This window comes from Martes martes, assembly GCF_963455335.1.
Source record: "Martes martes genome assembly, chromosome: X".
Lineage (NCBI taxonomy): Eukaryota > Metazoa > Chordata > Mammalia > Carnivora > Mustelidae > Martes > Martes martes.
In genome coordinates, this window is record NC_137897.1 from 101729546 (window position 1) to 101756937 (window position 27392).

Below are 27392 nucleotides of genomic sequence, written 5' to 3' on the forward strand. Positions count from 1 at the left end.
ATGGCCTGGGCTCGCTGGGGCTGCTGCCCCTGGCTTGTCCTCTTCTGTGGTATGTGCATCCTGGTCCCACCCTCCCCACTGGGAGGGCAGGTCCAGCTGGAGAGCAGCTCTGGCCTCTCCCCTCTGGGCTCAGAAAGGGTTGGAGTAAGGGCTGGGGCCCAGGTTGTCTCTTTCTCTCCTGGTCCTCCTCTCTGTCTTGCGAAAGAGGAACCCCGGGGCCAGTCCTTGGGGCCCTCCAGACTCACATCAAGTCTGGTTTGGCACCTTTCCATTCTGGCCTGTTAAAGAAAAGATGATTCTGGCACTTGTTAAGAGTAAGGCAGACTTTATTCAAAGCTATTGCAATAAGGGCATTGCAATAGGGGAGAAAGATCGGGCTCAATCCTGAATATAGCCAAGATGGCTGAGGATTTAGAGCCAATGAAGAGAGTGAGGGGGACAATGGATGGAAAATTACTAAGAGGAGACATCAGGGGTTGGGGGTTCTTGCTGAGCCAACTTTATAGGATTCTTGCTGGAGGCAGGCCAGGGTGAACAGATATGAAGGGTGAAGGATGAGGAATTTGATCAGATAGCAAAGGTGATCAGATATTAAGGGTGGGGGATTGTCTCTAAACTGGCTTAGCAAGATTCTTATTGAGGACTGGGGGATGCAGACCCAGCAAGGACAGGATGGACATAGACAAAGTCAAACCCAAGTAAAGTGGCTTGAAAGAGCCTAACTAAAGTTCAGTCTTGGTCACTCCTCTGGTGCTCTGTTTTCCTCTTTGGTCACAACTAGATGCCCAGCTCAATGCCCTCCACATGCACTCTATCCCCAGCCTTAGGGATGCCTCCCTTCCCTCCCCTCTCTGTCCACAAGAGCCCGCTCATTCAGTCAGCACCCAATTCCTGAGCACTGCCCCAAGGTCAGGCCCTGTGTCAGGAAACACAGAGAGACACAGCCACAGAGCCTGCTCTCGGGAGCCACAGCCCCTGCCTCAGAGAACAACAATCTGGGTGTCCAGAGAGACCCAGGATGGCTGAGTCTTCCTTCTTATATTAGCATCTCAGCAACACCATTTTGTCAACAATCTGTTCCTACAGAAATGGGATCATTTTCTTAGATTAACAGCATGGGTCTCATCTCCCCCTTGAGTTTATGAGACCAAGACATTTGGGCAAGGGGTTTATGGAGTTAGATGCCAGCCGCCCTCCTATCTGTAGCTCAATCCACTCAGGAGGTAAAAGTATAGTGTCTCCCCCTACCCAGGCTCCCATTACCCTCTGAGGACACCCCCTAAAGGCCAGAGCTGGAGGGAAGGGACTATCAGAGACCACAGGATTTTCGGGGCTGGAAGGCTTGAGACTGTAGGACTTAGCCCAGTATCAGGCACACAGTAGGTACTTAGGAAATGTTTGCCCAGTGAATACCGGATGACTCTCCTTAGGTCACACCAAATTTGGGGCAGAGCCCAAATTGGAAACTAAGCCTTCATATACTCTGTCCTTTCTGTGTCACCACCCTTCTGTGGTTAACTTTTTGTACTCAAATGGCCCAGATTCAAATCCCTGCTTTACCACTGACTCACTGCGGCAAAATTTGGACGAGTTACCAAACCTATCCAGGCTTCAGCTTCCTCCTCTGTAGAAAATAGACAGTAATACCCACCTCACAGGCTTGTTGCAAGTATAGAGAAAGATACTACAGATAAATTACTGAGCTCAGCATCTGGCACATAGTAGAAGATCTTTAAATGCTAACCTACCTTTCTCCACCAGGCGACGATGTCAGACTGGGATTGACTGTTTTATGTATTTAAAATGGGTCTGTAATGAGAGCCAGAGATTTGGACTATAATAAATGGCACAAGCGGGCCTTGAACTTAAGTAAACCCAATATATATAAAATTAGATTTATAGAAGGGTAAAATGAAGGTGGGGTGATTATTTAGCGAGATCCTCTAGAGCATTTCAAAGAAAATTTGATTACAAAAATTTAATTTGCACACAACAGTTCAGTAAACCCTGAAAAGACCCAATTAGATTAGAAGGGAAAAATTGATTTAATGAGCACTAAAACCCCTGCAAAAGTGGCAATCACTTGTCGATGAAACAGGTTTCTTTGATTGTGACCCAGGGTGCCATCCCATTCCACCAAATTTCCCATGAAATGTGATTATTTTTATCCTCGAGTTGGACAGTACTGCTTGTTTCAAAGGACCGAGGCCAGGGGGGGAATAGGGAGTGCGATTTGGGGGACCAAGTACCTGTGCTCTCTAGAAGCTAACTGGTCTCCAAGTGACCCTAATTCCCCACCCCTCCCCTTCGCTGTTTCTAGCTTTGGGTGCCTGGGGCCACCCTAAACCAGTGGACCTGAGAGGAGAGGATGTGAGAAACTGTTCCATCAGCCCTCCGGTAAGGCCCCGCCCCGGCCCCGGCCCGGCCCCGCCCCACCCCGGACTTGCCCCTTAGCTCCCATCTCCTCCCCATCCCCCACTGGCTCAGTTGCTAGCCTTTCCCTCTACCAGCCTTTCTCCTGACTTCCGGACTCTGGGGCCCCTGTTTCTGATTAACATCTCTCAGGGCGGGCCGCACGTTCTCAGGTGTCTGACACCCCCCGCATCCCTCCCTCCTACCCATCCATCCCACAGCAGGTTATCTACTTCCGTCTTGGCCTGGGCCGCTCCCCTAAAGGGGGGAGGGCGGGAAGGAGGGTGGAGGCCCCTAGCTAGCCTTTGGCTGAGGCTAGGCAGAGGCAAGCAGGAGGATGGGAGGAGAGAAAACAAAAGTTCTAAAGGAACAGCGGGGCGCAGAGGGAGGCCCAGAAGGAGGAGGGAGGAAGACAGAGAACTAGAAATACCAATAGAAAGGACAAGAGGGAGGCCTAGGGTGTGACTGGGGACAAGGTCTGGCATATTGGAGGTGAGAGGTAAGCGGCTTCCTACCTGAAGACCAGAAGATTCTTCCCACAACCAGAGTATGGCGAAAGAGCTTCCTCAGGCAGGGGCAAGACAGAGGTGAAAGCTGGTGGCCTGCCAGCAGTTCCCGAAGCCTCAGGGCCCATGGGGTATATCTGCTTCCGGTCTCAATTTTATGAGAGCACTGGGGCAGGCTGGTGGGTAGGCTTCTACAGGAAAACAAACATGGGTATGTCATTGAGCAGAAGGTAAAACAAAACAAAAACCCACACTTTTCATTTTAAAGATAAAACAGCCTTTAAAGAAATGTCTGGCTTAGAGGGGATCTTTCTGGATAATGCTCCAAATTGTTGGGGGTACTCATTCACTCTCCTCTGCCATTTGAGTAGAAACTCGAAAAAGTCCCCAAGGTAGGATTGCCAGATGAAATACAGGGTGCCCACTGACATCTGAATGTCAAGTAATGAATATGTGTCTTAGTATAAGTATGCCCCAAATAGTGCATGGGTCATACTTATACTAAAACATTATATGTGGCTTATCTGAAATTCAAATGTGACTGGATGGATATCCTGTATTTTGATTTGCTAAACTGGCAACTCCACCTCCAAGGTATCCGGAGAAAGACTGTCCCTCCAGCCTGGCCCAGTGCCAGGGCTCAGTTTCATGCCGTTCTCACTCATGCCCCCATCCCAGACCCAGGTCCCGTTACTGTCACAAGGAGTTCCTCTCCAAGTTCATCAACACCTCCATCTCCACTTGGCCCAGGCCCCTTAATCAAGGCTAACCCATACCATCGGCTGCCACCCCATTCCTCTCCAGGCTGGCCCAGCCTACCCACTCCCAACACCTGCCTAAGGAGAGGGTGGTGGCGCCTGACACTGGGCCCAGGCATCATCCTCTCTAAGCAGTGTGTCTCTGTGTGCGTCTTGGTGTCTTCCTGTCACCTGTCAGTACCTTCCAGTTACTGCGGTCAACACCACGGCACGGCTCACAGCTCTCCGCCAGCAGATGCACATCAAGAGTCTCTCTGCCTACATCATCCCTGAAACGGATGCCCACATGGTGAGGGACAGCTCCTCCCCCACCCGCGCCCTCCGCTATCCTGGGTCGACCACCAATGAGAACAGGCCACAAACCAGAGGCCGTTAAGGCTCAGAAGATGAAGGCAGAGAAAGGATTCAAAATGCAAAGGGAAGGAAGTAGGGGGCTTAGACATGGGAGTTTTAGGGAAGCTGAGAGAATGTATTTCTTTGCATAGGAGAGAAGACACTGCTAGGGCTCCTAGACTTCAGGCAGTGAAACTATTAATAAGTTCAGAACCTATTTCGATCATTCTCAGATGGCAGATCCAGAATGAATGTTTAGGGCACTCTGGTCCTAGGAGGTTAGAGTATGGGCTAGGAATCGGACTGGAGGAATTCTAACCTTCCCATAACCTGATGGATGAAGCATTGGAATGATCCAGAGGCCTGGGCTACACAAGTTTGAGGTGTAGGCTGGGGGAGGGGAGCAGACAGGAAACAAGATTGTCTGAGTAAGAACTGCTTTTCCCAAAGCCACAACCCTATGCACCCAACCCATCCTTTCCCCACCGCTGGTCCCACCTCCATCCCATCCACCTTCCCAGCACTAGCTGTCCAGAAGAGAAGCCACTTTCAATGTCAATGAGATTGCTTGAATTTGTTTTCTTACCTTGGGTAAGTGTCTCAACTTCTCTGAGCCTCAGTTTCCTCTTCTGCAAAATGGAAATATTGAGATCTGTCTTGAAGGATGATGACGATCAAAATACAATAATGTGTGAAGCCCTCTGCAGAAGTTCTTGATAATGTACTCAGTGTACTGTACTAGACTGGGGAGGGGTGGGACAGCTGGAGGGAAGAACCCAGAAGGACCAAAAGACATGATCCCAGACTGCACAGAATTTGCATTCTGGCCAGGGAGATGAGATTTCTTAGGCTGTTCTGCCCAGTGCTGGACTATGGGATTTAGACTCTGAGAAATACAGCTGTCCAAAGGAAGAGGAGATCCTGAGATATGGAGGAGTGGTAGAGGACTTCCTGGAAGAGGTGCCCAGTGTGCCTGGGCTTGTAGAACTGGTAGAATCTGACCAGACAGAAAGAACTGGGATGTGGTTGGTGGGTCTTCCATGGGAGGTAGGGGTCTAACTCCGTGAAAAAGGCTAATGATGGTGTTATTGATTTCCTAGAGTGAGTACATCGGCAATCGTGATAAGAGGCGTGCGTGGATTACAGGCTTTACAGGGTCGGCAGGTGAGAGCCATTCAGCCCTTATTGCTTCTGTTGGTGGACCCAGACGTGGTCCCAGAGGCTCTGATGTGGCCAGTTCTCAGAAGCCAGGACCCAGGACCTAGTGTCAGAGGTTCCGCCTCCCCTCCACCACTCTGAAAAGGGTCGCCAGGGCACACATCATAGCTCACCAGCTACACTTCTGCATGAGGCAGATGGCTGTCCTGGCTTTGTTCCTGTGCTTGCTGCCCTGCCACAGCCAGGCCTAGCTTAATACACCCTGGGCTCCCTTTCAGGAACAGCTGCTACTTCCACATCCAGCCACTAGGGGCCCACGGATTCCCTTCACACGTGGCTCACTTGGGGACAGTTCTACCTGGCCGGTCGTTTCTCTGGACAACACCACCTGTAGCCAAATGAGACGCAAACACAGAGGCCCTTTATGGGGTCCCAGTTTCTGAAGGGACCTCCCACCCTGATCTTGGCCCCTCGAATGAAATCCAAGCTTCCCTTGCTGATCCTTAAACATTCTTCCCCTGGGCTTCACGCTCCCTTGCCTTACCCATCCTTGCCAAGATCTCTGGGTTTGGCTTCTCTGCCTGTCTTCAGCTAAGCCCCTGGCTTAGTGTCCTTATCAGTCACTGAGTCTTGAGACTAGCTACCACACTGTCTTTCCTGAGAGCACCTACATGTAGCATTGAGTCTGTGGGACTGTCAGAAGCAGAACCCACTCATCCTTCCTTAGGAGAGGCCCTCATCGCAAAGCAGGGATGCCCAGGCTGGCCTTCCCTAATGCTTTCCTCAGTGTCTCCTGCCTCATTTCCTTGCAACGGAGGGGAGAAGTTCTTTTCAGAGGCCCCTGTAACATTCTCAGAACCAGCACCATACTGCCCGGGCATTACCCAAGGCCACCATCCCCGCCTTCATCCTCACCTCCAAGGTTCTCTGTTCGGCCCCAGGAACGGCAGTGGTGACCATGGGGAAGGCAGGTCTCTGGACCGACAGTCGCTACTGGACCCAGGCTGAGCGGCAGATGGACTGCAACTGGGAGCTCCATAAAGAAGGTAAAAGGGGTTGCATGTCCCTCGAACTCTGAAACCTGGACCAGGTTCAAGAAGGCACAGGTAAGAAAATGCGTGCAAAGCCATGATGGGCCTCTATGGGAGACTCTGGAACTCTGAAGCCATCCCTAAGCTTTGAGGCTAACATTGAGGAGGACAGATATGATAGGCCAGTCACAGACAGAAGTCTGACAGGAAAGCCTGGGTCCGGCCCTGGAGGTGACACTACATTCTTTCCTGTCTTCCTCTCAGTTGACGTAACTTCCATCGTCACCTGGCTCCTCGCTGAGGTTCCTGCCGGAGGCAGTGTGGGCTTCGACCCCTTTCTCTTCTCCATTGGTATGTTCGTCCTTCCCTCCTGCATTTGTCCCCACCAACAAGGGTGACTCAGCTGTTCTGGGATGTAAAGAAGCATTCCTTGGTAGAAGGAGGGACAGGATGACTCCAAAGATAGTGTCTGAAGTTGTAGTTGCAGAATATTTTGCAACAAAGATTTATTCATGGATTGTGAAATGAAAGTATATTTAAAAGAATGAATGCAGATTTTTTTTTTTCAAAGTCACGAGTACAGAGACCCAACCTAGAAGACTTGAGGAGTCGTTAAGATCTAGCAGACAGTAGGCCAGGATGTTCTTGAACCCAGAACCATCCTCTATGCTCTGGAGCTCTACCAATTATGCCACTAGAATCATTTGGTAGCCCTCTTCTGGAAGGCGGCTTGGAAGGTCAAAGGAGTTCAGTGGGTTTCTGAGCAAAGGGGCATACTCCCCTCCTCCCCAAAATACAGCTCCGTCAGCCCTGGGACCCCAGCCAGCTGGCCAGACTGCCCCCAAGGGCAAAGTCTTCATGTATGTGTATCTAAAGGCTCCCCCTTCAGAGCTGGCTTCTTTGTCAACCTTTCCAATGGTGATGGCGTGAACATCACCATTCCTTTGGGCAGGGGCACTGATGTGCTGTTAAAATGGATAGTACTGAGAAGAGGGCCCCACTGCCACTGGCACTTAAAAAGATAAACCTAGCCACTAGGCTGTGGGCAGTGTTGGGGTGGGCCCCAGGCAATGGGGCTTTGAAAGCAGAAAGAGGGGGCTGGGAGGACATACCCCAGGAGGACCAGACTGATTGGACCTGCTCTGGCCAGCTGAGGCAGCAGGAGTGGAGTGGGAGGCAGAGCAGACAAGGACTAATTTTGCCTGAGTCACGGTTTTTCCTGAGGTGTAAACAGGCAGGGGACGAGTGACGGATTTCTGTCTCTGCAGGTTCCTGGGAGAGTTACGACATGGCCCTCAAAAACTCTAACATAAAACTGGCGTCCATCACAGCCAACCTTGTGGACCTAGCATGGGGATTAGAGAAGCCTCTGTTTCCAAGTCAGCCCATTCATGCCCTGCAGGACGCATTCACAGGTGATTCTCTGAGCACGTTCTTCCCAGCTTGAAGCAACACAGTCCCCACTGCTGCTCCTTTGGCTGAAAATGTTGTCCTGGAAATTACCAAAGCAAAGGTTCTCAAACTTTCTTGTGCACCCGAGTTGCCTGGGATGCTTATTGAAAAAGCAGACGTCTGGGCCTTCTCATCTCAAAGATCTCCGTCTGAATCAAAAGGTCCTCACACCATATATAGAAAATGCTGGAATAAATAGTGTTAAGATTTGAAGCAAGAAGGAACAGGAAGGGAGGAAACAAGGGAGTCAGAGCAAGATTTTAAAAAAGAAGAAGAAGAACCCTACCCCTTTGAAGAGAGAAAAAAACATGATATGAGCTGCTGGTCCAGTAGTGGAGATTGGCTTGTATTGATTCATTCAAACCCTGCCTTCCAGCCCTCCTGGAGTAAGATGACTAGGGTCCGGTGGGCCGGCTGACAAAGGAGGTATATAAGCTCAGGGGCAATCCATGGCACAAATTACGGTTCAGGTTTTGGCCAGAGCAAAAGGAAAGTTAAGTGATCCCCCCAAATTCTAACATAGCTAATCTTCACTTTGACCTCATTGATACCATCTAAATATGTCCTAAAAGAACAGCATGCTTCTATGATTCTGGTAAGTAGTTAACTAAAATCCTGACCAGGACCAGGCTACTGATGATGAATCACTGTCTTGGCCACCACCACCCCCTACCTCCCCAGGAATTCCAAAAGAGCGCATGGATGTGGATTCCTAGGAATGTTGGGCAATCCGAGAGGCCCCTATCCTCATGCAGGTCCGTGCACATTCCTTGTTTGAAAAGGAGTCAAGAAAGCAGGAGGGAAATTTCAAAATAGCAAGGATGATGAAACAAGCTAAAATTGTGCCCAATTTTCTTTATCCGTTCTGATATGATTTGCAGAATCATTCTGTATCTCGAAAAAGTTTTTAAAGAAATTTGCTAGCCAAGACTGTGTAATCGTAAGTAAAACTCATCCCTTTCAGATAAAGAAGGGTGAAGTTATGTCAGGAAAGGGAGGGGATAAAGGGGGAAAGCCTTCCAAGGACGGAGGGAGAATTCATATGGGATTTGTCACTGCCCACAAGTGACGGTAATCCTGAGACTTCATAGGCTGCTAGTCTTCAAGGAAAAGCCATCCAGAGCCGAAACTGGGCCCAGAAGCCCAAGCACAGAGTTCTTGCGTCTATAAGCTTACAGAGGCAAGTGAGACTTTCTCTCTAGCAACTGATAGGCTTTAAAAGGGGCAAAGGGAAAAGAAAAGACTGTGAAAAGGTAATTATTCAAAGATACCTGTATGCATCAGACAATTTAAATTTTCCTTCATTTGTTGTCACACATTCATGAAACTTGATAACATAATTCTAAACAAAGAAGCCAGAGAAGGCCTCATAGTGTATGATTCCATTTGTATGAAATATCCAGTACAGGTAAATCCATAGACATGGAAAGCTGGTGAATGGTTTCTAGGGGCTGAGTGAGAAGGGGAATGGGGAGTGACTGCTTATGGCTACAGGGTTTCCTTTTGGGATGATAAAAATGTTCTGGAATTAGATAGTGGTGGTGGTTGCACAATCATGTGAATGTTCTTTTTTTTTTAAGATTTTATTTATTTATTTGACAGAGAGGGACATAGGAGAGAGGGAACACAAGCAGAGGAGGTGGGAGAGGGAGAAAGCAGGCTTCTTGCTGAGCAAGGAGCCAGATGTGGCTCCATCCTGGGACCCTGGGATCATGACCTAAGGCAAAGGCAGATACTTAACAATCGAGCCACCCAGGCGCCCCAACTGTGTGAATGTTCTTAAAGCCACTGAATTGTGCACTTTAGAATGGTTAAAATGATAAATTTTACTGTATGTATATTTTACCCAATAAAATAAAATAATCCTTAAAAAGTATCACCCAAAACTCTGGCTTTCGTTGAATAGTTTTTACCCATTTGCATAAAGTTTTTTTTAAATGGCATTAAGTTACTTATGCCTAATCTCTGAGCCCAACTGGGACCCTTAATGTTTATGACCTTCTGCCAGCAAATTCTAAGCCCTGCCTAGGGGCAGACTCTTCATCTGCATTGCAGAGAATAGGAATAAAAGATGAGAACTAGAACCAGGGTACAAGCATCCTAGAAAGGACAGCTCTGGGACACAGAGTTTAAGGACAAGTCTGGGGACGGACAATGTTAGCAAGACAGTCCAGTGTCCGTATAGAGTAAGAGGGTGGGTCATGTAGTCAAACAGACCTACCTGGAAATCTCAACTCTACCCCCTTGCTAGCTATGAAACCCTAGACAAGTCACTCTTCCTCCTTGAAGTCTCTGTAAAATCTGTAAAATGGGTCAAAGAGGGATTAAAACAATGTTCAGGGACTCATGGCTAATTAGGTGCCAGGTCATTTCAGAAAAGAGGCTTGAACATGACCTAGTCTGATCCCTTAGCCCTTCAACTAAGGCTGCTCTCTCGATCTCTGTTCTGCATGCTTATTTATTGATCAGTAAGTTACATCAGGCTTACCATACACCAAGACACCACTCTGTGCGCATTACAAATATTAATTCATCTGAGCCCCATAACAACCGTATTGATTAGATACTATCATGATGATCCATCCTCATTTTACAGGTATGCAGGATAAGACCCAGAGGGGTTAAGGAATTTGTCCAAGGTCAACACAACTAGTAATGGCAGGGCCAGGATTTGAACGCAGACAGTTGGTCCAGAGTCCATGTCCTTAACAACTACACTAGTGAGAGTTTGTTTGGAGAAAGGTTTCTATTGCTTTGAAAGCCATGGAAAATGATTGCCCTAAGGGAGCCCTCTCAGAAACAGTGTGCCAAAGGGAAAGTATGTCACTTATGCTTCCTCTGGGCACCTTTGCTTCTAGGGAGCACCTGGCAGGAGAAGGTAGCTGACATCCGCAGCCAGATGCAGAAGCATCGCAAAGGCCCAACTGCAGTCCTTCTGTCGGCCCTCGATGAGACGGCCTGTGAGTATGGACTTGTGGACACGGGGCGGGCACCTGGGTCCCCCCAGCCCCCATGCCTCCTGGGCCCTGCAGCACTGGATTCCTCCCCCAATCACCTTATAACCATGGGTTCCGTGAAGTCCATGGCCATGGCCTGTGGGAACTGAGAAAGCTAGGGGACAGGAGATCATGGCGGCTGAATAAGAAAACCAGGAGGTCCAGAGCAAGCTGGAGCCAGCCTATGGGCCATCGGAGGAATGGGCTGACCACAGTCGCAAAGGCTGTCTCAGGAAGGGAAAGGGCCCAGCTAACACCTGCCATCGGCCTGGCCACCAGCCTGGGACATTCACACTCCCCGCTTTAGCACCACGTGCTGCCTGTTTCTGTCCCAGCGTTGCTCAGGGCTTCTTACCTGATTCCAGCACTGGGCTTCAGATTTGCTGGGAACCCACCAAAACTACGCTGACTGCTGGCTGGGCGTCTTCGTTTTTCTGGGAGGAAGGGGGCATAGCTCTCATCAGTGCCTCAAAGACCCCCCCCCAGAAAACCCCTGAAAAATATTCAGATGTGCGGGCATATGGCTGGGACTCTTTGGTGGGGCAGAGCAAACGGTGGGGCAAAGGTGGGATATGGACTTGCCTCAGGCCGATCAGCCTCAAAAAGTCCCCATCAATTCTCTTCCCCAGGGCTCTTCAACCTTCGAGGCAGTGACATCCCTTATAACCCCTTCTTCTATTCCTACACACTGCTCACAGACTCCTCTATCAGGTACGGCTTGCTCTCCGGGACTTCCCCAACTTCCGCGCCGCGCCTGCCCCACCACTTACCCTGCCCTAATATGCAGCCTTCCCAGGATCCTGTTGCCTGCTCCCAACAGGGCCCTCTAGGAAGCCTCCAGTCAGCTTTTCCTGACCCTCGACCTCTGTTCCCACCTATTGCAAATCTGGTCTGCTTGGCTCCCTTGGTGGGGTTCCTCTGACCTCTAGGAAGGAAGGGATCCTTGTCTTTGTGTGGTCCTGAGAGACCCTCCGGACCCTCCTGACCTTCCCTTCCGACCCAGGTTATTTGTAAACAAGGATTGCCTTGACTCTGAGACCCTGAAGTACCTGAACTCCAGCTGCACGGGCTCCATGTGTGTGCAAGTCGAGGATTACAGCCAGGTCCGTGACACTGTCCAGACCTATGCGTCCGGAGACGTGAAGATCTGGATCGGGACCAGCTACACGACATACGGGCTCTATGAAGTGATACCTGTGGTAGGTTTGCCAGACCCCCGCCGGCGCCAGGCATCACCCCCGCCTTAGCCCTGATAAGTCTCGACCTAAAGTGGGGCCACAGCCCCTCAGCCCTTCAGGCAGTTGGTCAGTCCCCTTCTAGGCCTCCCTGTGAAGAGATGGAAATAGAGGAAGGGCGTGTCCATCCGCAGAGAGCCCGGAGGTTGTCAGGCAGACTAGAGGGAGCACAGCCTGGTAGGGCAGATGCTCTGAGGTCGCCCAACCTGAGACTGAGTCCTGCTTCTACCTTGAACTGACTGCGTAATGACCTTGGACAAGTCACTTAGCCAGTCTGGACCTCTGTTTCCTCACCTGCAAAATGACAGTCAAAGTCCCGACCTCAGAGGAGTTGCTCTGAAGAGATTAGAGGCGATAGTACATGTGAGGCGCAGTGCCTGGCGCACAGCAAGCACTCCATAAATGTTATCTGTGATGATATGATCGTGAGGGAAACCCACGTTGTTAGCCCATGGAGCGGCAGGGGCTAAGCTCTGATCCATCCTAGAGAATCCCAGATTGAGGGGCAGGGAGGGACGTAAGATTCAGCCAGACACGGAAGATAGGGAGAGACCTAGGCAGCCAGAAAACCCTGGACGGAAAGGCCATTGTCACTATAGGGAATGGCAAGTCTCAGTTTAGCCGGGACTTCCTGCCAATCCTTTCCAAACCCCACTTTGCCCTGGAGATGCTCCCTGACCTCGTCCTCTCTGTTCATGACAGGAAAAACTTATAGGAGACACCTACTCGCCAGTGATGGTGACCAAGGCGGTGAAAAACAGCAAGGAGCAGGCCCTCCTCAGGGCCAGCCACGTAAGTCACGAGAGGGCAGCCTAGCCTGTTGGGAACTCCTGGTCTGATGAGTTAGAAAGGAGAGTCTGCCAAGGAACCCGAAGAAGCTCAGTGAAACAGTGAAGTGGACCCCAGACTCCTGGGCACCCACCTGAGCTTCATCCCCTTATTCCCAGCCTGGTACCGTGGTCTAGAGCCTGAGCCCCAGAGCTAGAGTGTCTGAATTCAAATCTCAGCTCCTCTACCCGCCTCCAAGCTGGGTGACTTTGGGCAAGTTGCTTCATCTCTCTGGGCCTCCGTTACTTTAGATACGTGAAATGCATATCATAACAGGAATCTACAGCATGGGGTTGTGGTGAGGATTAAATAGATAAATAAACATGTGTTATATGATATATGATATCTATAAAAATTACAAGTAATATTTAATTAATATTTAATTGTAATATATAATCACATATACATGTGTTTTATATACATAGAAATAAGTACATACATATAAATAGAAATATGCACTATATAAATATATAATGAGTTTATAAATATATAATTACATATATATAAACAGAATTACATAATTATATAAATACAATTATATTGAATTATATATATATACATACACACACACACACACACACACACACACATATATATATTGCTTTGATCACTGCCTGGCACATTCCACGTGTTTGCTGTCCTGATTTCTCCACCCTTGCAAGAGGATGGCTTGCTTTTTTGGATATTCCTGTCCAAACGAGAAGAAATCGCCCCATTTTACCAAACTTTTTCTTATAGAAAAGTTTTAAACATATACAGAAGTAGAAAAACTAGCCTAATGATTGCCCCGCACCCTCCCGCGGCTTCAGCACTAGGCAGCTTGTGGCCCTTTGGTCTGAAAAGCCATGGTCCTTGCCTCCACACCCATCCTCTGCCGAGGGATGGTTTTAAAGCAAATCCCAGCTATCATCCGGGTTCTCCTGTGAAAACTTTAGTATCTCTAAAAGATAGCACTTCAGTCAGTATCTCTGAAAGATAAGAACTCTTTTCAAAACATAATCATACTATGATCATATATCAACTTGGACAAGAATCCCTTAATATCATCAAACAGTCAGGGAAGCCCTCGAGTGTGGGGAGCTCAGCTCCCGGGGCAGCTGCCTGATCTCCCTGGTCCCAAAGCCGGGGCTGCGAGCTCAGCCCGCCCCCTGCTCTGCTCGCCCGCTCCAGGTGCGGGATGCCGTGGCTGTGATCCGCTACTTGGTCTGGCTGGAGAAGAACGTGCCCAAAGGCACGGTGGATGAGTTCTCAGGGGCCCAGTGGCTGGACCAGATCCGCAGGTGAAGAACCACCGCCCGCCTTTGGAACGGGCTATCTTTAAGTCTGGGGGTGGGGGCGGGGAGGGACACTTGGCCTCCTTACTTCAGCAGGAAGGAAGACCCTCCTCGTATTGGGGGGCCTCTCTGGAACAAGGAGTAACAGGTCCATGGGGAGTAGGAGAGCTGGGCAGGGCGTCTTCCAGGACAGTCCCCGGCCCCCTGCTGAAAGCAGGCCAACTTGAAGGGCCACAACCCATCAGTGCCCCCTAGTGTCTGCTTCAGGCACAAACCCTCTCTCCCCCGTGGGGAGGCTGGGTCAGGCCAGGTGGGGCTCCTGGACAGCTTGAAAATATCAAGTTGGGGAGCGACCTTCCCTGAGAGCACGTCTGACTCAGGCCGTAAGCAGGCTTGAGGTGCAGGCTGCTGCCCTGGGCCTGGGGAAGCTTTCAGACACAAGGAGCTAGGATTCTTTACTCTTGCTTTACCACAAACTCGCTGTGGGACCATGGGCCTTGGTTTCCCCATCTGTAAAATGGAGGTGGAGGGGGAGTAATTAGTGTCTACAGTCCCTCCTTCTCTGACCTGGAAGGCTCTGTAACTGACAGACTGGAGCCTGGGAAGATGGCGCCGGGAGGTGGGGCTGGGAGCGCCCAATGGAGTCTGGCTGAGGTAGAGGCAGCCATGACCTTCATTTGCCCTGGTTAGATATCCTGGGACCAGCCTAGCTTCTGAGCCGTCTGTTGACCATTTCTGCCATGTGATTTCCAGAAAGGAAGCGTTCTCCTCTGGACCCAGTTTCGAAACCATCTCTGCTAGTGGCCTGAATGCTGCCTTAGCCCACTACAGGTACTTCAGGAGAAGAAATTTTCTAGGGCCCCGGGGCATCGAGATCCTGATGTATGTGGCGGGGGTAGGGGGTGGGGGGTGGTGGTGGCTCTGGAAGCCAAGTCCACATTAAGGTTTGAGGACTTTAGTACTGTGGGGGCAGTGGACCTCAGTCAGGGATCGGGAGTCTTCTTGAAATGAAAAGGCCCAAGCAGTTTTCTGCCACAAAAGGCTGAGACTTTGTGAGCACACAGGGCTGAGGGATCTGGAAGGGAGGGAGGGCTGCTTTTGGATGCTTTTCCTTGGCTTCCTGCGAGTTATTTATATTAGCTAGTTCTTGAAGCTCACGATCGAATACACATGGAGAAAAGCCTATTTACTCAGCCTGGGCCGATGAAGGTGGGCCCAGAGGTGAGCTAACCAGATGTTTGGCTCCATAGAAAACAAACACCTGCAGGCCTGCCTGATGGAATTTGGGGGCCCAAGCTGATCAGAATGCCTCAGCCCGGCACAGGCTCAGCAAGAGCAGATCAAATGCCCTCCATGGGCCAGTCTGGCCTACCCCAGAATTCTCTCCCCTGGAGCCTCCCAAGCCTGCAGCTGCCTTGGCCTGACCCCTTCTCCCCACTAGAGAGTAGCAGGAGAGGAACTCCTTGGCCTTACCGACTCCTGCTTTCCAGTCTCACCCTCAAAGACCTCCCCCCCTTCCTGTGTCTTGGCTTCTCAGATCCCTCTGCTCTCAGAGGTCACAGAAAGTTAGAGGGAGCACTGGACTGAGCCTCTGGGTCCAGGCCCAGCTCCTTCCCAGCTTTACCACACAGACTCCCACAAGCCACTGAGCCTCTGCTGGCCTGCGTCTCCTTATGCAGGAGGAGATGTTGGCCCTGGATGCTCTCTGAGGCTCTCCAGGCTCCCGCCTTCCAGGCTCCTATCTCTCTCCCCTTCCTGGGAGCCTTGCTCGGTGAGGTATAAGATCAACGGATGTGCGCTGAGGACATTCATGGCATCAACCGAGTACTTGCCCAGGGCCCTTGGGGAAATAAGGTTCCCCTGCTTCCACTCAGGACCCCCACCCTGCCCAGTGCAGGCTTAGGCTGCACCCTTCTCAGTGGCTCTCCCCTTCCTAGTCCAACCAAGGAGCAGCACCGGAAGCTGTCTTCAGATGAGATGTACTTGCTGGATTCTGGGGGGCAATACTGGTAAGTATTCCCCACCCTGCCCCGGCCGACTACTTTAGCTCAGACGTCCAGGGCTTCCCAAGAGCCGGCCACAGCTCTCCCCTTCCTGGGTTTGAATCCTCTGTCTGAGAAAGGAGAGCCCTGGACGGAATGAGCCTGAGCATCGTGCCCATTTGCACACCTGGGGACCCCTGCACTGTGGAAAACTCACAAAAGCCTCAAGAGTGGGGCTGCCTGTGCAGCACCTCGGTGAGAATCAGGAATCATCTCTCCTTGCTCAAGTAAAATGTTCCTGAAGCCCACATATTATGACACAGTCTGAGCAGCCCTGCCTGGCCACACAGACACCGTACCCATGTTCTCATCTACTCGTGTGTACCCTGGACATGGTCCCCACACCACCAGCAGCACGAGTTCCCCCCACACTGCAGACGAGGTACCCATGTCAGTTTGGAGTAGGGGGCAAGATCAGGCCTCCGAGAGCAGCAGGCAGGTAAGAAAAACAGTCTCGGGGGATGCCTGGAGCCCAGTTGGAACTGGGCACACCTGTCAGCACCGGTATGCGTCTGTGAGTAGATATGCGTGAGTGTGTGCGTGGCCATGTTGGGTTCTGTAGGAGGGCCCTGTCCCCCTGCTCCAAGACTCCACGACCCGTGTGTCTACCTGTGTGCTCTCATTGGCATTCCTATATAACCACGAAGTGCCTGGTACCCCTTTAGCTGTGCTACCCTTGTACAGTGCACAGTCTGAACACCTAGACAGGATAGATGTGCAGAATAGGCTGACCCAATTTTTCCAAATGTGTGACCAATTATTCACACAGAAGTTGAGATGAGCCAGTAGGTTTATCCCCCCTTCTCATCTAGGAAGCAAGTGGATTGTGGAAAGCTTGGGTGGGACTGGTGGGGGGAGGAAGGGGTGTGCTGAACTGATGGAGGAGCAAGGAGTTTCAAACCGTTTCCCATTCTCCGTCCCGTGGAAATGATGACGTGCTAATGACAACGGCTCTTCGCTTGTTCCAAGCGCAGCTCTGGGAGCTAACACGAGAGCTTAGCCTAGCAGACTTTGCTCGTCCCCAGTTTGGCGTTGTGTGCACTGTGTACTTGAGATGGCCAGTGTGTAAAGAGGAAGTGGATTTGTGGGGTGTTGCTGGATTGGGGCACACTCTGAGCAGGGTGAGGCCGGGGAAATGGTCACCTCACTTCCTCTTCTCTCCTTCTTGAAGAAGTCAGCCACGCCCTGTGACCTGCTCCCAGGGAGGAATCCCCAGCGCCCTGGGACCATTTCTCCCCTCCCCCTCCCTGGTGGAGGCCACAGGGGCCATCTGGGGGCACAGCTGCCGCTGGTGGTTGGGAGTCAGACATTTTGGCTCCTGGCTTCAGTTCCCTGGGACTCTGAGCAAGTCCTTGGGTCAGATCCATGTTTACAAGGAGAGAACTGTGTAGAGTCAGCATTTGCTCCAGGCCTGGCTTCACTGAGGCTCAGAAAGGGAGATAGCTCATGGCCTCAGTTGGGGAATGAGGGTAATGGGAAATGAGGATAACGTGGCCTCTTCTGCTACCCTTCCAAGGGAGCTGCAAAAGTGTTCTAGAAATGGGAAATAACTATGTGAATGTGTAAGAGTGTGACGATCTCGCTGAACCTCAGTTTCTCCACTGGTAAAAATGGGATATTCCCCTCCCTCCGGCCTCCCTGAAAGCCTGGAAGAAACTCTGCTTTGAAAGCAAGGCTGACCCAAGAAACTCATGTTTATAAAACAGCCAAAATAGGCGATATGGGGGTGGGGTATGTATGTGGGGCATCAGGATTGTCACATAACCTAGCGATTTTGAACCCGCAGATTCCCTTTATGCACAGATGCTGAAGATGGGGACTTGAGGATAGCATCTGTGTTCTTCCCTTACCCCTAACCCACCTCAGCCCCACCCCATTCCTGCTACTCGAACCCCAGTGGAAAGCACATGGGAAGCACACAGCCACGATCCCTACCCGCAGGTACTCAGCAGAACTGTATATGTTGATTTTCCTTGTCCACAGGGATGGAACCACAGACATCACCAGAACAATCCACTGGGGTACCCCCTCTGCTTTCCAAAAGGTAAGCATTGGACCCAGAATTCCCCTACCCACCTTTACCCAAGGGACATCCAAGCAATCACTCCAGCAAGAGCCATTCATTTTACAGAGGCTAAAACTGAGGCCCAGAGAGGTTAAGCAGTTTGCCCAGGGTCACACAGCAAGATAGAACTAGAAAACTGAATGCTCCTGGCTATTTCCCCAGAGATATTTCAGCTTCCAACAGGGCCTCAGCTGAAGCTCTTCATCACCACTTTTCAGGAAATCAGTGAACAAATATTTACTTGGTGCTGTCTCTGTGCCTAAACCTGTGTGCAGCAGGAAGGAGGGAAAAAAGCATTCCAGGCAGAGAGAAATAGCACAGGCAGTCTCAGAGGTGAGGTAGAAAGGAGCTGGAGGTTTCCAGAAAGGAGCGAAGGCTGGTCCACCTGGAGCAGAGGCTAGGACTTCCCCTGTGTGCACTGAGCGCCTCTGAGTGGGTGGGAAGCAGCGGGGGGGCGGGGGGGGGCGTTGCATTCATGCATTCGGCAAGCAGACCATGACTCAGGCATGGTGCTGGAAAGAGAAAAAATCAAAAGCTGGCCAGGCCTCTAGGAGCTCACAGTTTCATGGGTTGAGTCCACAGGCTGTCCTGCACAAGATGGCAAGCCTGTGTGTGTGTGTGTGTGTGTGTGTGTGTGTGTGTGTGTGTGATGAAAGGGACTTACCACATTGTCACAAGGAATAAAGAGGTTGCTGTCAGCCTGTCTCCCTCCCTTTATCCACAAGGTGACCAGCCCAACCAAGCAAAGCTGACCGGCCAGATTATGGGGCCCCAACCTGAACCCAAGGCCTTAAGAAAACTGAAGGATGAGCATAACAGTAATAAGGGCACTGACCTCTATTTGAACATTTACTGTTCGAAGCACCTTATGTGCGTGAGTCTACCTACTCCTCCCAACAGCCTTCTGAGCTAGTGCTCTGATCATTCCAATACAAAGGATGAAACTGAGGCACCGAGTGGTTAAAGTTGCTTGCCCAAGGTCTCAGAGTTTGTGAGTGGCCAGATTGGAATTCTAGCTCAGGGAGCTTGCCTCCCAACTCCCTACTGTCAGGCCTCAGCCCACCACCATGTATAAATATCCTTTGTGGGCCAGCCAAAGAGAACCACATGGACCAAGCTCCAGATTTCAACAGGTCCCCTCAGCTGCCCCTGACCATTTTCCAGAACCTGAGTTACCACACGTGAGCACGCACCTTCCCCCCAACTAAGCCCCCCTGCAGGCCTGGACCCACACACCTGTGTGGGCCCAGGCTGAGCTCCTGAAAACTACCAAGACCCTCCTCTTACTCAGCATGTTACCTTTCCCTCTCCCCATCAGGAGGCATATACCCGCGTGTTGATAGGAAATATTGATCTGTCCAGACTCGTCTTTCCTGCTAGTACATCAGGTGGGTTTTGGAAAGCAGGCTGGGCCCAGAGACTCAGGCCCTGATTTCACTGGACCCAGATGGCCACCATGGGAAGCTAGTGGGGCACGGATTATATCCTCATCCCATCCATTGTATAGATTGTATAGATCCTACCCAGAGAGTGAAAGCAACTTGTCCAAGGTCACACAGAGGGTTACTGGGGGAGGAAGCCTTGAATCCAGGCCTCCTGCTTCCTAATTCAATACTATATGTCCATGGGGAGGGTGAGGTCTCTGTGGGTTAGAGCAGTCATAGGTACGATGTGAGACATGCTGGGGAAAGTGCATGCTAGCTAAGCTTCCTCACAGGAGCAACTCTCCACGGGCACCATCTTGGGAGTTGGCTCCGGGACAAGAAAGCAGGATGGGGTGAAGCAGAGCGTCTGGGGTCCAGCCGATTGATTGCGGCCATCTCTCTTCCAGGGCGAGTGATGGAGGTCTTTGCCCGAAGAGCCTTGTGGGATGTCGGGCTCAATTATGGTCACGGGACAGGCCATGGCATTGGCAACTTCCTGTGCGTGCACGAGTGTAGGTGTCTCTTTTACACTTCCCTGGGGTCCCCCGTCTTATGAAGTAGGTAGAGCATTTCACAGGTATGGAAACGATTAGACCCACAGGGATGCAGTGACCCACCCAGGGTTACCCAGCTGGTGGGAGGGGATGGTCCACAAGGTAAGTGAGAAATGGTAGGAACTGGCCCTTCCTGCTGCCTGCTTGGCATTGGGGAAGGGCTCAGAGAGAAGAGTGGCTGGTCAAGGCCTAGCAGCTGGCTGGCATCAATGTCAGAGTAATAAAAAGCAGAGCCAGTCTGGTCTCCATACCGGCCCTAAGTAGACAGTGATGTGGTGGACAAGTGCTGCTAGAGAACCCCCAGCATTCCCCAGTTACCTGCTCCTCCCTACAGCCTGCTAGTTTCCAAGCTGGTGAGTATGGGAGAGTTGACATCATGCCTACATCTCCTTTTCCAGGGCCAGTGGGATTCCAGTCTGGCAACATCCCCATGGCCAAGGGCATGTTCACTTCCATCGGTATGGCTCTTGGGCTCTTCCACCCCCCTCCCTACCCTAAGACCAGCCTAGGACTGCAGTTGAGGGAGAACCAGCCTTCAGAGAGCATGCCAGGCACAGGCCCTCTGGGCTCCAGCACTCCCAGCCCCAAGTGCATTGTCCCATCCTAATCCTAAATCCCTTCATCTCAAACCTTCACTTTGCCCTTGGGAGTTGGTTCCTGGTTGTACATCCAAACTCTGGAGTCTCCAGTCAAATGCTGGGGTAACAGGACAGTAGCACGCCAGGAGATAGGAGTGCCTCCAGGATCCAAGTGAGCTCTTATGTCTTCCCTGCTGGGCCATAAGGCCTGGCCTCCCCTATGGTCAATGGTGGGTCTGCCCGAGCCTGGAGCAGCCAGGCAGCTGGGCCTCCAGCCACTCCTCGATTGGTACAGGAAACACAGACTTGGGTCCTCCTCCTGCTTAATACCACCAGCATCTCTGTGTTTCCCAGAGCCTGGTTACTATCAGGATGGAGAATTTGGGATACGTCTTGAAGATGTGGCCCTCGTGGTAGAAGCAAAGACCAAGGTAAAGTGCTGCTGGGACGGGTTAGAGCTACAGACAGCATGGCAGGGACTTTGGGCTCCATGGAGTATAAGGAAGGTCCAAGGAGACCTTCCTTTTAATAGGTGGACATGAATTGATTTGGAGTTTTCCTGTGCTCCAGAAAAATTCCATAATAGCTCAGAATTTCTCAAGCCTGTTTGCACATTAGAATATCAGCATCATCGGAAGAGCTTTTTGGTTTTAATGCTGATGTCCAGGGGCGCCTGGGTGGCTCAGTGGGTTAAGCCTCTGCCTTTGGCTCGGGTCATGATCCCAGGGTCCTGGGATCGAGCCCCACATCAGGCTCTCTGCTCAGCGGGGAGCCTGCTTCTCCCTCTCTGCCTGCCTCTCTGCCTACTTGTGATCTCTGTCTGTCAAATAAATAAATAAAATCTTTAAAACAAACAAACAAAAAAGATCACCTGTAGTTTTAAAAAAATGCTGATGCCCAGGTCCCACTCTAGACCAAATGAATCAGTATCCCTGTCCTAAATTATTGGTCTTCGTTGCCTATAATAATCACCAGGGGAGCTTGTTAGATACGAAGATTCCCTATAATAGCAACCGACAGGATAAAATACCTGCATATAAACATAAAAAGACTTATACAGAGAAAATCTCTACTGAGAGCCATAAAAAAGATTTAAGTAAACGGTGCTCTCTGGAAAGAAGCCTCAATATTATGGAGATGTCATTTCTCCCGAAATCAATCTATAAATTCAAGACCACCTCAATTTCAGTGTTAACGGGATGCTTTTGTAACTTCACAAAATGATAGTACTGTCTGTTTGTAAAATTAACATGCAAAAATAGCTAGGTAGCTAGGAAAATTCTGGAAAAGAAGAGCAATAAGGGAAACCAGCCTTTTCAGATATTAACACATACAATGAAGCTACTGTAATGAAAACAATATGGCACCAGAGATGGGAGAGACAGATGTCACAGTGGAACAAAACAACTAATCCAGAAATATGCCCTCTAATTTCCTTTTTTTCTTGGGGGTGGGGGTGGAACAGAAGGAGAGAGAGAGAATCTTAAGCAGGCACCACGCTGGGGGTAGAGCCTGACATGGGGCTCAGTCTCACAACCCTGAGATCACGACCTGAGCCCAAATCAAGAATCGGATGCTTTACTAACTGAGCCACCCAGGTGCCCTTCTAAGTTCTGTAAACAAAATGGGAATTTAATTTATAATAAAACTGGGGTTTCAAAACAGTAAAGACAAGAGAGATTTAATAAATGGGCAGGGGGGGACAAATGGCTAATCATTTGGGGGGCTATTTAAGTGAAGAACCTTACTGTTACCCCAAAATAAAATTCTGAATGGATCAAGATTTAAAGGTAAAGCCATAAAAGATCTGGAAGAAATCTATATAAATTCATTTATAATCCCAGGGTGGAAATGGGCCTTTCTATGCAAGATCCAAAAGCCCTGAAGAAAAAGATAGATAAATTAAATGTAAAACTGTCTATATGGAGGGGTGCCTGGGTGGCTCAGTTGGCTAAGTGTCTGCCTTCAGCTCAGGTCATGATCCCGGGGTCCTGGGATTGAGCCCCACAGCAGGCTCCCTGCTCAGTGGGGAATCTGCTTCTCCCTTTGCCCCTCCCCTCTGCTCATGCTTTCTTTCTCTCTCTCTCTCTCTCTCTCTCAAATAAGTAAAATCTTTAAAAAGAAAAACCCTGTATATACGGAAACAATATCATAAACAAAGTCAAAATATGTATGACAAATAGAGTAGGTACCACAGGGAAAGCATGCGTTTCCTTCTTTTGCCATGAGCTTTTTACAAATCATTAAGACAAAAATCAAGAAAAGAGGCAAGGGACATGAAGAGGCAACTCTCTAAGATAAACACAAATGATCTATAAGCATGCAAAGATGCTCGACTTTACTCTTAAAGAAACGCAAATCAAAATAACAATAGATTACCATGTTTCACCTATCTGATTGGCAAACAATGAGTGATTTTATTTTATTTTATTTTATTTTAAAGATTGTATTTATTTATTTGACAGACAGATCACAAGTAGGCAGAGAGGCAGGCAGAGAGAGAAGGGAGGAAGCAGGCTCCCTGCTGAGCAGAGAGCCCGATGCGGGGCTCCATCCGAGGACGCCAGGATCATGACCTGAGCCGAAGGCAGCGGCTTTAACCCACTGAGCCACCCAGACGCCCCAAACAATGAGTGATTTTAATGATATCCAGATTGACTCACAGTCAATCTATGAGGAAATGGGCCCTCTCACACACTGCTGGAGGAAGCACAAATTGATGCAATCTTTCTAGAGGACAGTTTGACAATATCAATAAAAATATCTATTTAAAATGCCTTGGGGCGCCCGGGTGGCTCAGTTAGTTAAGCATCCGCCTTCCGCTCAGGTCATGATCCTGGCATCTTGCGGATGAAGCCACAAGCCACACATCTGGGTTCCCCGCTCAGTGGGAAGCCTGCTTCTCCTTCTCCGTCCGCCCCTCCCCCTGCTCCTTCTATCTCTCTCTCTCTCACTCACACACACACACTCTCTCTCAAATAAATAAATAAATAAAAGCTTTTTAAAAATAAAATAAAATAACATAAAGTAAAATGCCTATACCTTTTGTCTCAGCCATCCCTCTCCCAGATATGTGTCTTCTGGATCTAGTCCCGCAAGGTCACCAAGATGTTTTAGACATTGATGTGGGTTGTAGCATCGATAGTCATAGTAAAAAAAGAAGTGGAAACAGCCTAAGTATCCGCCACTGGTTAAGAATATCGTCATGCATACTGTGGACCCTTACGCAGCCCTTAGAAAAGAGGGAGGTAGATATCCTCGTGTTACTATGCAGCGCTTACCTACATTTACCATTAACAGGGTGGAGAGAAGGTGCAGAAAAACATGTGGTAGGATCCATTTTGTGTGGATTAAAATAATTAATTAATGGATTCATTACTATATATGTCTTAAATGTTTTCAGGAAGGGAACTGGGCAGGGAAGAGACTTTCCATTTTTATTGTGTATCTTATGATAGTTTGAATTTTCTAAGCACAACCATGCAAGGGATCTCTGGGAAATGGGAATTATGGACTATTTTGTCTTTTTCATACCTATTTCTATAGGTAGGTCAATCAAGAGATACAAAGAGATTTAGATAGAGATAGAAATATATAAAGATATATATTAGATAGATAGATATAAAAACCTAATAACTTACCTTAAAATTATTTAAATGTGAGTTCCCAGCCCTGTGCATGAAGTTCTCACTCCAGTGGTCTGGGGGGTGGACCTGGAAATCTACATATTTAACAAGGCCCCCGCAGTGTTATAGAGCACACACTTTGAGAAATAGAGATCTGGGGCACCTGGGTGGCTCAGTGGGTTAAAGCCTCTGCCTTCAGCTCAGGTCATGGTCTCAGGGTCCTGGGATCAGGCCCTGCATCGGGCTCTCTGCTCAGCGGGGAGCCTGCTTCCTCCTCTCTCTCTGCCTGCCTCTCTGCCTACTTGTGATCTCTGTCTGTCAAATAAATAAATAAAATCTTTTTTAAAAAAGAGAGAAATCCAGATCTGATAAGCACCAAAGACGAGGTGCTGAGTGCAGACTGGGGTGTGGTGGCTGGACACGGGGACTGTAGGACGTCCAGCCTACCTCGAGTCTCGGGCTTGACGAGGGCCCATTCCCTGTACCCATGGCTTCTGAGTGGGGCCCCTCAGCCAAGCCCCTTCTACTCACTCATTCTCCTGCTTTCCTACCTTCCCTCTGACATTCCAGTACCCAGGGTCCTACCTGACCTTTGAAGTGGTGTCCTTGGTACCCTATGACCGGAACCTCATTGACGTCAGCCTGCTGTCTCCCGAACACGTAAGTGACCCTCAGCACTGTCCATCTTTCAGCCCATGAACCATGACTGCCTCTTCCCAACCCTGGGCCTCTCTCACCTCTGCTCTCCCTACCCCAAGACCCTCTGCCACTTCCCCTCCCCTGGGACAGTCCACACTATTGGCTTGGAGGCACACACTGGGGCCTCCCCAGAGAATCCAAAGCTTCTAGAACTCTCTGGTCAGCCCAACCTGCCCAACCCTAGGTAGTGAGCTCCTGGGGAGTCTGAGACTGAGTCTCTGGACTCTGCCACCTGAAGTCTTAATATAAGCCTCAGTCTCTTCTTCTATAAAATGGGGATAATAATGTTTGCCCAACTTTCATTCCACTCCCATCCCCCACGCACCCCAAGAAAGTCACCTTGACACTAAATGGTCACTGTAGCGAACTGCCTCTGAAAAGCCCCCAGAGAATGTCTGTGGCCTGATGGTGGCTGGGTGCCAGGGCAGGCAGCCGGAATACTGTCGAGGGACTGGCTGGCACCAAGACCTCCTCTCGTGGCAGCTTGGCCTGGGGAGGCCCTCAGCCCTCCTTTCCTTTGCAGCTCCAGTACCTGAACCACTACTACCAGACCATCCGTGAGAAGGTGGGCCCAGAGCTGCAGCAGCGCTTGCTGCTGGAGGAGTTCGAGTGGCTGCAACGGCACACAGAGCCCCTGTCCGCCAGGGCCCCGTGTACGGCCTCCTTGGCCTCTCTGCTGGCAGTCTCCTCTCTTACCATCCTCAGCTGGAGCGTCTAGACGCGCAGACTCTCTGGCCAACGCTCTAGCTCAGCTCCCCTCATCCTGCACCACCCGCGCTCCCAGAGCCCCTGCCAGCCCATTGCCCGGAAACCATTGCCCTCAGCTTTCTTCTCCAGGACTAAACCCCAGGGACCCAGGGCTTCTTGGCCCTGGCATGTCCCTGGTGGGCCTGTACACCTCACCCTAGGCTCCCAACCCCTAGCCCTGGGATAGGAGAGCCCCCTGGCACCTTTCCTCTTGTGAGCCCAGTAGGACTAACCTATAACCCCCACCCCGGCAAAGACCAATATAAGGCAGTACCTTATCCCCAGGGTCTCCACGCCACCCCCCCCAGAGCCCCACCCTATCGCCACCTGCTGGATAGACTCGGAGCTCTTCCCACCCCCACTGGCTCCTGACTTGGTCTTTCCACACCCTTTGGAGCTGCTTCTGACCATCCCCCAACCCGCCCCTGGCCCTACAGAGCCCTTCTGGCCTAGGGTCCCTGCTGAACCTGTGAAGAGAGAGGAAGGGAAGGAGGCTGAGTCTTCTGCAACCAGGGAGGCCAGCCAGAAAGGGGCACGTATGTACACCAGCCTGCCCCCCATGTGAGATTGTCATTTCTAAACCCTGGGTGGATTCCATGCCAAGGCACAAGATAGGGAGTTCAGCCATAGGAACTGGGCCGTGGGGTAGGAGGGAATGTGGGGAGCGTTTTGGAATATGACCCTGCCCAAAGTTGGGAACAGCCTCAGCAGCAGTGCCCAATCACTATCCCAGACTCCCCAGCACGTGTGTGGCCATTTTAACCTTCCAAAATGCAGCTACAATGACAATGCCAACAAATCCTCCAGCATCCTCAGATGGTCTTTAACTTGTGTGGGCTGGCTTAACTTGTGGGACTCTGCTTTTCCCATTTTACAGATAGGAAAACTGACTTCCGGACAGGGGGGGACCTCTCCAAGGATACAGTGCTTGGTTGGGACATGGTGGAGTCAGAACGGGCCCGCAGTCCAGCTATTTTGCCCTTTGGCACCATGTAAAATCCCTTAGCATACCTCCCAGCCCCTTCCAAGTTCACCGAGCCTGCTGCTGGGGGCAGGGCGGTGGGGAGGGAGGGAGTTTTCTTTGGTCAGCCCTGCCGTTAGCCACCTGGGCTCACATCCTGCTAGATGCTTAAAACAGCATGGCAACGAAGCCTGCCTCTGGGTTTTACATTGTGTCTTCTGTGTTGCTGGGGACTGCTGTTACCTGTGGCTTTTGTGGTGGGGGAGGAAGGGGAGGGGGTGAGGGGCGGGGAGGGATGTGAGGCTCTCAGAAGCTCCGTTGGGGAGCACATGGTCTTGAGAATGGGCATGTGAGCTTGCGTGCATGTACGTGTGTGAACATTCACGTATTCGCAGGCATGCCATGCCCAGTCAACCACTGCCTGTGCCAAAGGTCGCAGCCTTCTGGAGAGGATGGAAGGGAGCCCCATGCTGCGGGGCTTGTCAAATGCAGTCCAGGAAAGTTGGAAGCAATGCCTGTGCTCTGCTGAGCAGGGTCGGGGTTGGGCGGGGAGAGAACCAGGTCTCCAGGGCAGAGTGCTGAGCAAAGGCGCCAGGCAGAGTCATCCCCCTGCCTGGGACCACCAGGACTATTTTACTGAGTGGTGATGACCTGTGACAGTTATCACCACTGAGGCTTGCATCCAGAGGCCACAGCCGTCCTCACTGCAAGCC

At 50.6% G+C, this 27392-nt stretch overlaps 1 protein-coding gene across 2 annotated transcripts; it reads left to right on the plus strand.

Annotated features, from left to right (window-relative positions):
• XPNPEP2 (X-prolyl aminopeptidase 2) lies at positions 1-26866 on the plus strand (the record flags this gene model as incomplete). 2 transcript variants are annotated; one of them, XM_080795904.1, is made up of 21 exons in its annotated part: positions 1-49; positions 2321-2397; positions 3855-3965; positions 5110-5173; positions 6109-6213; positions 6463-6549; positions 7467-7613; positions 10509-10610; positions 11276-11357; positions 11650-11845; positions 12584-12673; positions 13880-13989; positions 14737-14814; positions 15921-15992; positions 18009-18069; positions 19409-19478; positions 19922-20026; positions 20467-20526; positions 21001-21077; positions 24843-24932; positions 25495-26866. In XM_080795904.1, 21 exons carry the CDS (start codon positions 1-3, stop codon positions 25687-25689), a joined length of 2028 nt encoding a protein of 675 aa, XP_080652030.1. In that variant the 3' UTR covers positions 25690-26866. The 2 variants fall into 2 exon arrangements, with proteins under 2 accessions (XP_080652030.1, XP_080652031.1); XM_080795905.1 differs by having other exon boundaries at positions 1-46.
• Positions 26867-27392: the final 526 nt, after the last annotated feature.